The sequence below is a fragment of the Sus scrofa genome, chromosome 8 (assembly GCF_000003025.6).
Source record: "Sus scrofa isolate TJ Tabasco breed Duroc chromosome 8, Sscrofa11.1, whole genome shotgun sequence".
NCBI lineage: Eukaryota > Metazoa > Chordata > Mammalia > Artiodactyla > Suidae > Sus > Sus scrofa.
In genome coordinates, this window is record NC_010450.4 from 5,316,525 (window position 1) to 5,330,395 (window position 13,871).

At 43.6% G+C, this 13,871-nt stretch overlaps 1 protein-coding gene across 1 annotated transcript in view; it reads right to left on the reverse strand.

The window, feature by feature from the left end:
* The window catches only part of STK32B (serine/threonine kinase 32B), a 361,511-nt gene that overhangs the window by 259,709 nt on the left and 87,931 nt on the right, over positions 1-13,871 (reverse strand). Inside the window, exon 2 of the mRNA XM_021100993.1 lies at positions 10,694-10,749. Coding sequence (XP_020956652.1) covers positions 10,694-10,749 — 56 coding nt within the window. The remainder of the gene's footprint in view (positions 1-10,693; positions 10,750-13,871) is intronic.

Here is a 13,871-nt window from a genome sequence, read left to right on the forward strand (position 1 = left end):
AAAGCTCGCCCTTTTCAGATCATCCATTATAATCATAGCGTTAATACATTTATGCTCTGGCTGACAGGTTCTGAGAGCCAAGCCAGCAGGGAAACAGCAGCACGGATGCAGGCAGAAAAGGAAAACAAAACTTTAAAGGATGGTAGCCGGATATAATTAATTACAGACTCCCGAGGATACAAGCTCATGGATTCAGACTAGGACAGGAAGGGTGCAAGGGGCTCAGACCAAAACAGCTGATGTGAGGATGGAAGAGATGCTTCTCTGCAGCGCCAATCGTGCTGTGGATTCAGAGTTGCTTCAATTTCCCTTCAGCCATGAAATGCTCAACATTATACGGAATGATGGCGTTCCCGTCATGGCGCAGTGGCGAACGAATCCGACTAGGAACCATGAGGTTGCAGGTTCGATCCCTGGCCTTGCTCAGTGGGTTAAGGACCTGGCATTGCTGTGAGCTGTGGTGTAGGTCACAGACATGGCTCGGATCCCAAGTTGCTGTGGCTCTGGCGTAGGCCAGTGGCTACAGCTCCGATTAGACCCCTAGCCTGGGAACCTCCATATGCCACGGGAAGCGGGCCTAGCAAAGGCAGAAAGACAAAAAACCAAAAAACAAAAACATTACATGGAGTGATTGGCCAGTGGGGACCCGCTGTACAGCACAGAGACCTCTACCCAATATTCTGTGATCGTCTCTGTGGGGAAAGAATCTCAAAGAAGAAGGGGTGTGTGTACATGGAGAAATGAACCATTCTGTTGTACAGCAGACATTACCCAACCTTGGAAATGAACCATACGTCACTAAAACTAAAAAATGAAAAAGAGAAATCCAATTTGAGGGTCTTTAAAAAAAAAAGATGACAGACAATAGAAAGTAAAGGTTTGAGGGGATTTTTAAAGGTTTTGTTATGGTTGAAGTTCAGCCCCCATCTGTGAGAGGAGAGGTCAACTTCCCATGTTCTCTGGACCACAACTCCTCTTCCGAAAAATCTAGAGAAAGGGAAGCTTAAATGTGGCACGTAAACGCTGCCCAAATCTCTGGCTGACCGCTGAAGGTCACGTGTCTGGGGCAGACTGGAAAATGAAGAGTAAGGAAACAAGAAATGGACCGAGGCTTATCAATCCAAGAACGTTAATTGCGGTTCGAAAATATATTTTAAAAGAAATACCTACCAATCCAAATTCTATACAACAGAACATTCACCATATCTGGGATGCAACCTCAAACTACTCAATATACAAAGAATCAGTAGAGGTGAATCTTTTTTTTTAACTTTAAAAAAAATTAGAGTTGATTTACAATATTGTGTCAATTTCCATTGTACAGCAAAGTGACCCTGTCATACAAATATATACCTTCCATTTCTTTTTTTTTTTTTTCCCACTGTACAGCAAGGGGGTCAGGTTATCCTTACATGTATACATTACAATTACATTTTTTCCCCACCCTTTGTTCTGTTGCAACATGAGTATCTAGACAAAGTTCTCAATGCTATTCAGCAGGATCTCCTTGTAAATCTATTCTAAGTTGTGTCTGATAAGCCCAAGCTCCCGATCCCTCCCATTTCTTATATTATCTTCCATCATGGTTTATCCCAAGAGACTGGATAGAGTCCCCTGTGCTATGCTTATCCCTGCTAATGGAATAGTTTGTATCGACTAACCCCAAACTCCCCGCCCACCCCGCTTCCTTCCCCCGCCCCCTCGGCAACCACAGGTCTGTTCTCTACATCCGGGAGGTGAATCAAGATGGCCCAAGTGTTGGAATTAGTATAAAGTACATAAAAACAGCTCATACGACTGACTATGGAAAATACAGGAAATTTAAGCAAAAAAAGAGGAACCATCTTCTTTCAGCCCAGAATTTCCACCTGGGCCCACCATAGTCACTGCTGAGAATCAAAGACGAAAGGAACATCTTGAAAGGAGGCAGATGAAAGGGACAGAGTCCTCCCAGATAAGAATGACTTCGTCTAAGGACTTCTCATGAGAAAGCATGGCGGCCAGCTGACAATGGTACAAAGTCTTTAAAGCCGTGAAGAAACTGTCAACCCAATAAACTGTATCCAGGAGAAGTATTCTTCAGGAAAGAAGGTGAAACAAGTACCTTCCGATAAAATAAAATTAAGAGAAGAGGCATCGACAGGAAACTTGCACCGCATAAAATTCTAAAGGAAATTCTTCAGGATGAACGGAAGGGATACCAGAGGGAAATTCAGACCCTCGTGAAAGCTGGGGTGAAAGCATCCAGGACCATTTTCCTCCTATTTTTTTTTTTTTTTTTTTTTTGTCTTTTTGCCATTTCTTGGGCCGCTGTCGCGGCATATGGAGGTTCCCAGGCTAGGGGTCAAATCGGAGCTGTAGCCACTGGCCTACACCACAGCCACAGCAACGTGGGATCCGAGCCGCGTCTGCAACCTACACCACAGCTCACGTCAACTCCGGAACCCCGACCCACTGAGCAAGGCCAGGGATCGAACTCTCAACCTCATGGTTCTTAGTCGGATTCGTTAACCACTGAGCCACAACGGGAACTCCCCTCCTAATTTTTTTTTAAAGCCAAGTTTTAAAAACACGTTTTTAAATATATATATGTTACACATATAATACATGTATACATTTTTATATATTTAAAGCAAAAAAACCTATAATATCATATTGGAGATTTATGATTTAGGAAGTTGTAATACATATGAAAACCCTGGTGTAATGGTTGACAGGGGTGGAAAACAGACCTATACAGTTGCCAGGCTTTAGTATTTTCCGTGACGTATAAAGCATTAACTCCAAGCAGACTGTGAAATCAACCGAGGATGTGTGTTACACTCCCTAGCGCAACAATTATGAAAACGTAGTACCTGGAAGTATAGCTACAAAGTCCATAGATCAATTAAATGGGGATTCGAAATATCCAGTGAATACCAAACAAAACAGGAAAAGAGAAAAAGAACAAAACAAGAGAACAGGAGACAGAGAGAATGAGCACAAATAAAACCAGCCCAGCCCAAATGAAGCCAAATTAATAATTGCATTTACTGTGAATGGACTCAAAGACAGAGCCTGCCAGACGGATTTAAAGAGAAGCAACACCGAACAATATGCCACCTCCAAGAGATTTATGTCAAACATAAAAACACAGATTGCATGAAAGAATATATGCCGTGTAGGTTGGAATGACCATATTAATCTCAGAGAAAATAAGCTCTGAGCAAAGATCATTAGCAGAGATAGAAGAGAACATTTCCCAATGACAATAAGGTCAATTCATCGCGAGGCCATGACAACCGTACATCTGGATGCGTCTCCCAACAGACCTTCAACGGATATGAAGCAGAACCGACAGACGTACAGGAGGAAGGCATGAGTCCATAAGGCGTTGAAGATTTTACACGACGGCCACAGAAATGGGTAACACCACCAGGGGGTTAAAATCAGTGAGGACAGAGAGCAAGCAGGGAGGCGCTTCGAGATGGCAGAGGAGGAAGAGTCTCGACCTCACCCCCTTCCAGGACACAACAAATTTACTGCTACCTATGGGAAAACTCCCCAGTGGAAAGGACCTGGAAACCGGCTGAACAGCTCTTCCACCCCAAAGGAGCTAAGAGCCACATCGAGACAGGAAGAGATGCCATCTCACCAAAAACCCCACCCCCAGCAGGGTGACCTGAAATCGGGAGGGACCGCACACATATGAAACCAGGGGTCTGTGCCCACATCACGCACTCTGACCTTTGGGGGCTGCATGGGTAAGATGAGCCCCCAAAGTGCCTGGCATTGAAAACCAGCAGGACTTACATCCAGAAGACCCACAGGGCTGTAGGGAGCAGAGGATCCACTCTGAAAGGGCTTGCACGCAGACTCACTTGCCCCAGGACCCAGCACCAAAGCTACAGTTTGAAAAGGCCTAGCGCAGGAGTTCCCGTTGTGGCTCAGTGGTTAACGAATCCGACTAGCAACCATGAGGTTTAAGGTTCGATCCCTGGCCTTGTTCAGCGGGTTAAGGATCCGGCGTTGCCGTGAGCTGTGGTGTAGGTCTCAGACTCGGCTCAGATCCCGTGTTGCTGTGGCTCTGGTGTAGGCCAGCGGCAACAGCTCTGATTAGACCCCTAGCCTGGGAACCTCCATATGCCGTGGGTGTGGCCCTAGAAAAAAAGATGAAAAAAAAAAAAAAAAGAAAAGAAAATGCAAAGGCCTAGCCCACAAGTGAAGGTCTATTCACTAGTCTTAATGCACCTGCTGGAGGGCTAGGAATCTGTTAGGACGCCCCCTGGTGACAGAGACGCTGGCAGGTGCCGTTTTTGTGTTTTTCTTCTACCTCGCTAGTGCCAGAGCTGGCAGGCACATTTTTGCACTGTCCCTCCAATGTGCTAGTCACAGTGTGCGTGCCCCATGCTCATGCCATGTCCACAGCCCTGCCAGAGCCTGTGAGTGGGCACGTGCCGCCCATCCTGGGGGTGCCCTCTTAGCGCTGGACTCTGGAGGCCAGGGGACACTGTGTTTGGGGACCTCATGGGTCTGAAACGATCAAAGGGACAATTCTTGGCAGGACCCCACACTCCAGTCACTGTGTAGACAGCGGGCTGAGACGTGCCCCCCATCTCCCTGTGTAACAGGCCTATTCTGCTGTCTTGGAGCTTCAGCCTAAGGCACCGGCTCCAGGTACTGCACATACCTAGAGGCTATGGGAGCGTCACTATCACTAGTCCTCAGGGACATGCAAAGCAAAACCACAAGGAGAGGTCGCCTCTCACCTGTTCGAATGGCCATCTTCAGGAAGACAAGAGCTAACAACTGTTGGGGAGAATGTGGGGAAAGGGGACCCTAGGATCTGTTGGGGGTGGGGGTGTAAAGTGGTTTCCATCCTGTGGAAAACAGTATGGAGGGGTCTCCAAAAACTGAAAATAAAGCTACCCTATTACCCAGCAGTCTCATTTCTGGATATTTATCCAAAGGAAATGAAAACAAAATGCAGAAAGGCTGGCTTGGTTTGGTTTTTTTATTATCGATCCGTGATATATCCAAAGACCGGTTCTTTGTCCAATATGAGACCATCTTCCAGCAAACCGAGGTGTGCCTACTAATTTCATTATTAGGGTGTTTTGATGCACAGAAATTTTAAATTTTGATGGGGCCGAATTTGTTGAGTGTTGTTCTTTTTAGGTTATGCGTGACTTGCAAAAGAAAACTTGGCTCAGGAAAACATCCTGAAATTATGAGATTATTTTCCTATGTTTACTCTCTAAAACTTGTATGGCTCTGGCTTTTTTACGTTCAGTTCTGTGATTCGTCTTGGATCACATTTTTTGTAGGATATAAGGTCAGGGTCGAGATGCAATGACTTCAGAATCATTGCTCATGTTTTGGTGTCATATCCCAAAACTGGCTGCCAAGACCAACGCCAAGGAGCCTCTTCCCTAGGTTTGCTTTCAGCGGTTTTACAGTATCAGTTCTTATGTATGTCTTTAATTCATCTTGAGTTAATTTTTGCGAGGGACATCAAAAAGAAGTCCAGTTTCCTTTTACTGCATGTGGTTTTCCAGTTTTCCACTAGCATTTGTCAAAAAGACTATCCTTTCCCCACTGCATATTCTTGGCCCCTTTGTGAAATACTAGTATCAAAAAAGTAGTATCTGCACTCTCATGGTGTTTTTTTTGGGGGGGGGGGCGCAGGTGCAGCATATGGAAGTTCCCGGGCTAGGGATTAAATCGGAACTATGGCTGCCAGCCTACACCACAGCCACCTGTGCAACCTATACACAGCTCACAGCAATGCCAAATCCTTAACCTACTGAGGCCAGGGATTGAACCCCCATCCTCATGGGCACTAGTCAGGTTCATTTCTGCTGCGCCACAGCAGGAACTACTCTGTACTCTCATGTTAACTGCAGCATTATTCATAATAACTCAGACATAAAGGTCCATCAATGGATAAACGGATAAATAAGATGTGAGACAGACAGATACACACACACACAGACTATTCAGCCACGAGAAACAAGGAAACTCTGCCATTTGGGACAATATGGATGGACCTTGAGGGTATTATGCTTAGTGACATAAGCCAGACAAAGACAAATATTGTATGATATTACTTATATGAGGAATCTAAAAGAACTGAACTCATAGAAACAAACAGAATGGTGGTTACCAGGGACTGGAGGTAAGGTAGTTAGGGACATATTCTTTTCTTTTCTTTTTTTTTTTTTTTTTTGTCTTTTTAGGGCCACGCCTGCAGCATATAGGGGTTCCCAAGCTAAGAGTAGAATTGGAGCTGTAGCTGCCAGCCTACACCACAGCCATAGCCAAGTCAGATCTGAGCCACACCTGCAACCTACACTACAGCTCCTGCAACACTGGATCCTTAATCCACCGAGTGAGGCCAGGGATCGAACCTGAGTCCTCATGGATCCTAGTCTGATTCATTTCCACTGAGCCACAACAGGAACTCCCTCAGGGCATATTCTTAAAGGTTAAACATCTCCAACTAGAAGATGAGTCAGTTCTGGAGCCCATGACACTGTGTTGGAGAGGTCGACACTGCTGAGACAGGAGATCTCACATGTTCTCACCACAAAAGAGAAACAGGGTGATAGAGACGCCAGCTAAAGTTAGTGATAACCATATTGCAATACATAAATGCATCAAATCAACATGGTGTGTACCTTGACCTTATATGTCCATTACACGTCAATAAAAACATTTTAAGACATGCAATAAAGATGTTTAGAAGAATGCAAGAAGACAGTCGATTCGTTTTTTTAATGGAAAAAAACTTTGAATAGAAAGATAACAAAGGAAGATATATATGTAACCAGCCCTAAGCGTGGGGGGAAAATATTCATCATCATATTAGTCATCAGGGAAAGGCTACTACAAACACACTGAGGAGTTCCCTGTGGCTCAGTGGTAACGACCCCGATGAGTATCCTAGAATCCATGAGGACATGGGTTCGATCCCTGGCCTCGCTCAGTGGGTTACAGATCTGGCATTGCCGTGAGCTGTGGTGTAGGTCACAGATGCAGCTCAGATCTGGCATTGCTGTGGCTGTGGTGTAGGCCGGTGGCTGTAGCTCTGATTCAACCCCTAGCCTGGGAACTTCCATATGCTGTGGGTGCGGCCCTAAATAGACAAACGGCAAAAAATAAAAAATAAAAAATGAACTCTTAGTAGGAGTATGAAGTGGTATAACCATGATGGACAACCTTTTTACTTCTTTCAACAAAACTAAACAAACACCTACTCTTTATCCAACTTCAATCCTAGATATTTACCCAAGAGAAATGAATCAGCTACAGCTCTGACTCAACCCCTAGCCTGGGAACCACCATATAGTGTGAGTGCAGCCCTAAAAAGATAAAAGACAAAAAAAAGTGGGATTTATTCCTGGGATGTAAAGATGGTTCAACAAATGACAGTCAATTAATGTGATAACAGCAAATTAAGAGAATAAGGATAAAAATCACATGATTGTCTCAACGGAGGCAGAAAACGCACTGGACAAAAAAATGCAACACCCTTTCATGATTTAAACAAAAAAAAAATCAATACACAAGGAACAGGAGGAAATTAACACAATATAACAAAGGCCACCTATGAAAAGCCCACAGCTAACATTATATTCAGTGTTGGAAAACACAAAGAATTCCCTCTAAGATCAGGAACAAAGCAGGAATGCCCTCCTCACCATTTCTATTCAACATAGACTAGAAATCCTAGCTAAAGTAATCAGTTAAGAAAAAGAAATAAAAGGCATCCAAATCATCAAAGAAGAAGTAGTAGGGTCCCTGTTTGCAAATGACATGATCTTATATATTAAAAAAATCCTAAACGTGCCATAAAAAATAGGACTAACAAATTAATTCAGTAAATTCCCAGGATGCAACATTGACATACAAAAATCAGCTATGTTTCCATATACTAACAATGCACTATCTGAAAAGAACATTTGGGAAAGAATCCCCTCATAGAACCAGAAAAGAATAAAACACTTAGGAATAACCATAACTAAGGAAGTAAAAGACCTTGATTTGAAAACTACAAAACATCGATAAAAAAAAAAAAATTAAACAAGACAGAAACAAATGGAAAGGCATCTGTTTCATGGATTGGAATACTTTATATTGTCAAAATGTCCATACTACCCAAATCTATCTATGGATCCAATATAACCCCCATCAATATCCCGATGCATTTTTTTGAAGAAGAAGAAATAGAAAAATAATTCTAATTCATATGCCACTCCAAAAGACCACAAATAGCCAAATCTATCTTGAGCAAAAACAAAACTGGTAACATCTCACTTCCTTGTTTCAAATTATGCTACAAAGTTACAGTAATCAGAACAGCATGGAACTGGCCTAAAGATTAACATACAGACCAACGAAATCAAACAGAAAGCCCAGAAATAAATCTACACATATATGGTCAACTGATGCTTGACCAGAGTGCCTAAAAAATGTTCAATGAGTCTTTTCAACAAAGAATGTTGGGAAAATTGGATACCCCTATGCAAAAAGATGAAACTGGACCCTTATCTCACACCATACACAAACAAATCAATTCAAAATGGGAGTTCCTGGTGTGACTCAGCAGGTTAATTAGTATCCATGAGGATGTGGGTTCGATTCCTGGCCTCACTCAATGGGTTAAGGATCTGGCACTGCCTTGAGCTGTGGTGTAGGTCACAGACATGGCTTAGATCCCACGTTGCTGTGACTGTGGCATAGGACAGCAGCTGTGGCTCTGATTTGAACCTTAGCCTAGGAACTTCCACGTGCCACAGGTGAGGCCCTAGGAAGCCCAAAAAAAAAAAAAAAAAAAATCAACTCAAAATGGTTTGAAGATTTAAATGTTAAGATATAAAATTTTCTTCAAACCTCCTAGAAGAAAATATAAGGAAAAAGCTCCAGGACATTGGTCTTTGCAATGATTTCAAGTACATGACACCAAAAGCCCAGATAACAAAAATAAGCAGGTGAGACTACATTCGACTAAAGCTTCTGCACAGCAAATGATCAAGAGTGCAAAGGTGACCTATAGAAAGAGGGAACATATTTGCAACCCATATATCTGATAAGGAGTTAATATCCAAAATATGTAAGTAACTCCTACATTCAACAATACAAAAACAAACAAAAAGCCCTAAATAACCTCATTTTAAAATGGCTACAGACTTGAATAGACATTTCTCCAAGGAAAACACACAAATGGCTAACAGGTATATGAAAACTTGCTCACCATTATTAATAACCAGAGAAAAGGTAAATCAAAATCCCAATGAAATAGCATCTCACATCTGACAGGACGCCCACTGTCAAAAAAAAAAAAAAAAGACAGCGAATGTTGGTGAGGAATGAGGAGACACCGGAGCCCTTGCATAGTGTGGCAAACAGTATGGAGAGCCCTCAAAAATATTACAAAATAGAACTACCATATGATGTGATCCAGCAACCCCACTTCTGAGTGTTTCACCAAAAGAACTGGACTCAAGAGAACACGCACTCCTAGGTTCACTGCCGCACTGTTCACTTTAGCCAAGATGCAGTAACAACCTACATGTCCATCAACAAATGACTGGATAAAGAAATGCAGTATCTAGGTACCAGGGAATACTCTTCAGTTTCCAGAAAAAAAGCAAGACATTCTGTTAGATGCAACAGCATGGATAAATCTTGAGAACATCTCACCGAGTGAAATAAGCCAGTCACAGAACGATAAATACTGCACGATTCCATGTATACGAGGCATCTAAAATAGTTAAATTCGGAGTTCCCTTTGTGGCTCAGCAGTAATGAACCCAACTAGTATCCATGAGGAGGTTGGTTCAACCCCTGGACTTGCTCAGCGGGTTAAGGATCTGGCATTGCCATGAGCTATGGTGTAGGGTACAGACGTGGCTTGGATCTGGCATTGTTGTGGTTGTGGTGTAGGTGGGCAACTACAGCTCTGATTTCACCCCTAGCCTGGGCACTTCCATATGCCACTGGTGCGGCCCTAAAAAACCAAAAAAAAAAAAAAAAAAAAAAAAAAAAAAAAAAAAAAAAAAGGAAGGAAGGAAGGAAAGTTAAATTCATAGAACCAAAAAAAAAAAAAAAAAAAAAATGAAATGCTCAGTGCCAGGGACCGAGAGGATGGGGCATGGGGAATTATTAACTAATGGCCATAAAGCTTTGGTCAGGCAAGGCAAATAAGCTCTAGAATGCTGCCACACTGCGTTGTACCTCTAGTCAACAATATATTTCTAGCACGCTTCAAAATTAAAGCGGATAGTTGAGTATGTTGAGTATTCTTTCCACAAGAATTTTTTAAAATAAAATGCCAACATTGCAGGAAAGAGCTGCTGCGGGCCATCACATAAATTTCTGTTTTTTTTTTTTTTCCACTTTCCTTATTTTGATCCTCACGAAAGAACTAGCATTAGCAATCTTGAAATAATTACCATTGTAATTCACCTAAAGCAGGGTTGCCGTGGTAATTTAATTTTCAGAATGAAATTACAGCGTATCCAAAGGAAACAGTTCAGACTTCCTTTCCCATCTCAAATTTGCCAAATTCACATCTTTCTGTCGAATAGGAAATTCCCAGTGCTCAGCAACCAAATAAAAACAAACACCCCTAACATGCACATACGCGGAAACACAGTCAGCGGATTTTTATATGTGATTGATGAAATTTTTAAAAATCCATCATCCTTACCTTTCCAAAACTCCCTTTACCAATGGCCCGCAGAATCTGAAAATGGTCAAAGTTAACTAGAAAAGAAAGAGAAAAAAAAAGAAACAAGTCAGATGCATCAAACCTTGTATTGGTTCTCGAAAGTCCTTCCCTCCATACTTGCCCATTTATTCATGGTTTATTGCATGATGTTTGCCGTGTCGGCATGCCACCACTGAACGGACACATCTCAGCATACCCCATCCCCTCACCAACATATATATTTGGCAGTTAAAACCTCACCAATGTGTATAGAGAAAGAGATACATCGTCTAAGCCCAAGGAAAGGGATGACAGAGAAAAATCTGGATACTTGGATTATCAAATTCTTGTGCCTGCTGTCGTTCGCTTTGCCACGAGGACCCTTCACTACTTTTATCCTCGTCTTGTCCACCAGGCACTCTTACCTTACACACGCAGATTTCAGCTCACCTGTCCCAGGGTCTCAGGACTTAGTCCCACCTCCATTATGGAACCTCTGAACCCCCAAGTGACATGACCACATCATGGTCCTTTTCTGCTTGGACATCTGTCTAACCCCCAGTTTGGGGACCCGGGAGGACGATGCTCCCACACCCTCTGCCTGGTACTGCCTTGTCTCACGCTTCCTCTTCATGTTTCTGGACAGGGCTCCCCATTCTTGCTATTTCTATTGTCTTCTCTAGTACGACCTCCGCCGCAGCCCTACAGCACGGCAGGCTGACCAGGTATGGCCAAGCCGCTCAATCCACCGGACACTTTTCTGCCCCCTTTTACGTGCCCACTTTCTCATATTTGAAACACCTACTTGGCTTCAACAGAGGTGCACCTTCTGTTTTCCAATTCATGCATCAGCCCTTCTGCACATTCAGCTTCATCCTCCAGCCATTAAACATGGGATGCCCATCAAGCCTCCATCCTACGACCTTCCCCCCCTCACTGGCTCCCAAGGCTTCAGTCACCACCTAATGGCCAATGACTTTCCAGGCTGTGTGTACAGATTGATGCCTCCCCCACAGCAACTCCTGGAGGGTTTGGAGCCCCCATGAACTCAACGGGTCCAAAACAGGACCCAGGAGAGGGTGTGGAGACAAGTGAACCCTCCTGCACTGTTGGTGGGAATATAAATTGGTGCAGCCACTATGGAGAAAAGTATAGAGCCTCCTTAAAAACTAAACCTAGAACCACAATATGATCCTGCAATCCCACTCCTGGGCATATATCCAGAAAAGAGGAAAACTCTAATTCAGAAAGATACATGCCTCCCAATGTTCACTGAAACACTATGTACAATAGCCAAGACATGATGCAACCTAAATGCCCATCAACAGATAAATGGATTAAGAAGATATGGAATACTACTCAGCCATAAAAAAGAATGAAATAATGTCATCTGCAGTAACATGGATGGACCTAGAGATGTTCACACTAAGTGAAGTAAGTCAAAGACAAATGTCATATACCACTTATACGAGGACTCTAAAAAATGATACAAATGAACTTATTTATAAAAGAGAAACAGACTCACAGAGATAGAAAAAAAAAACAACAAACTTATGGTTACCAAAGGGGGAGAGGGGGAATAAATTAGGAATTTGGGATTAGTAGATATATACAGCTCTATATAAAAGAGATGAATAACAAGTCCTACTGTAGCGCACAGGGAACTACACTTGAATCTTGGAAAGAGCTAGAATGGAAAAGAATATATATATATATATATATATATATATATATATATATATATATATATATATATATAAACTCTATGTGTACCTGAATCATTTTGCTGTATACCTGAAACTAACAAAACATTGTAAATAAACTATACTTCAATTTATAAAAAAAGACAGAGAGCCTAGAAAAGTGGTTCAGTAGTCATCCCTTGAGTCTCCTCTCTCCCATCGCCGGATCGAACCCAGCATTAGGTCTGGTCGTTTTCCCTCTTCGCTGTCTCTCCCAATCTGTCCAGTCCGTGGCCTCTCTCTGGTCTAACCCACCTCATCTCTTGCCTGGACAACCACCGTGGTCCTCCAGCATCCGCCCTCAGGAAGGGGGTCTTGCCTGTACTTTGCTTACGCCCCTCCCATCTTCCTCCTTTGCTTTCCTGGGCAAAGAGTGAACTCCTCCCCGTGGCCGCAAGGCCATACCCGGTAGGTCCCCTGCCACCTCCCCTGCTTCATCTTCCACCACACTCCCCCCACCCGCCGAGCTGCAGACAGACCATCTTTCTTCCTGGGCTTTGAGCAGCCATTCCTTTGCCTTTCGTGCTCTTGCCTGGGTTCTACCCCTGCTAGCTCTGCTTCCTCTTCACTCTTCTGCAGAAGAGTGGGGACGCTCTGTGTCCAGCCTAAGTCTGCACCCTTCCTGTACACCCTGATGGCACCATGGGACTTTCTGCCAAGACCTCACTCTGTGTCATTGCACATGCATTTGATTCAGCTCATTGTCCCCCCAACTGGACTCCAAGCTCCCCGAGGTCAAAGGCCACATTGGTTTTTCTTCTGTATCCTGCAGCCAGCAAGGAGTTAGTGCACAGTCATATTTGACAAATATTCACCAACCAAAGGAACGAGAGAAAGCAGATCGCATTCACGGTGCCAAACACAATTCCTGGTACATAATGAGTGTTCGGTAAATATTTCCAAATGAGGTTGAATTACAGCCAGTTTCCAATAACAAGGAAAGACACGCTATTTACAAAAGATGAAGTGACTTGATTAGTTCACGACGTTGTGGGCGAGGATGTGGGGAGGTGAATGCTTACAATTAGCTCACTTAATGCCATGGAGGATACCTGGGTTGAACTGTGTTCCCACCAAGCCAAAGTCAGCCTCCAGGGTGCCAGCTCACACCTGACCTGCTTAGCATAGAGACGGGTTAACTTAGCAGAACCTTGTTCCTTTGACCTAGATTGGTTTCCTTTGAGCATAACTTGCCAGGAAAAGAAATGCCGGGAGTTCCCGTCGTGGCACAGTGGTTAACAAATCCGACTAGGAACAGTGAGGTTGCAGGTTCAATCCCTGGCCTTGCTCAGTGGGTTAAGGATCCGGCGTTGCCATGAGCTGTGGTGTAGGCTACAGATGCAGCTCAGATCCCGCATTGCTGTGGCCCTGGCGTTAGGCCGGTGGCAACAGCTCCAATTAGACCCCTAGCCTGGGAACCTCCATATGCCGCGGGA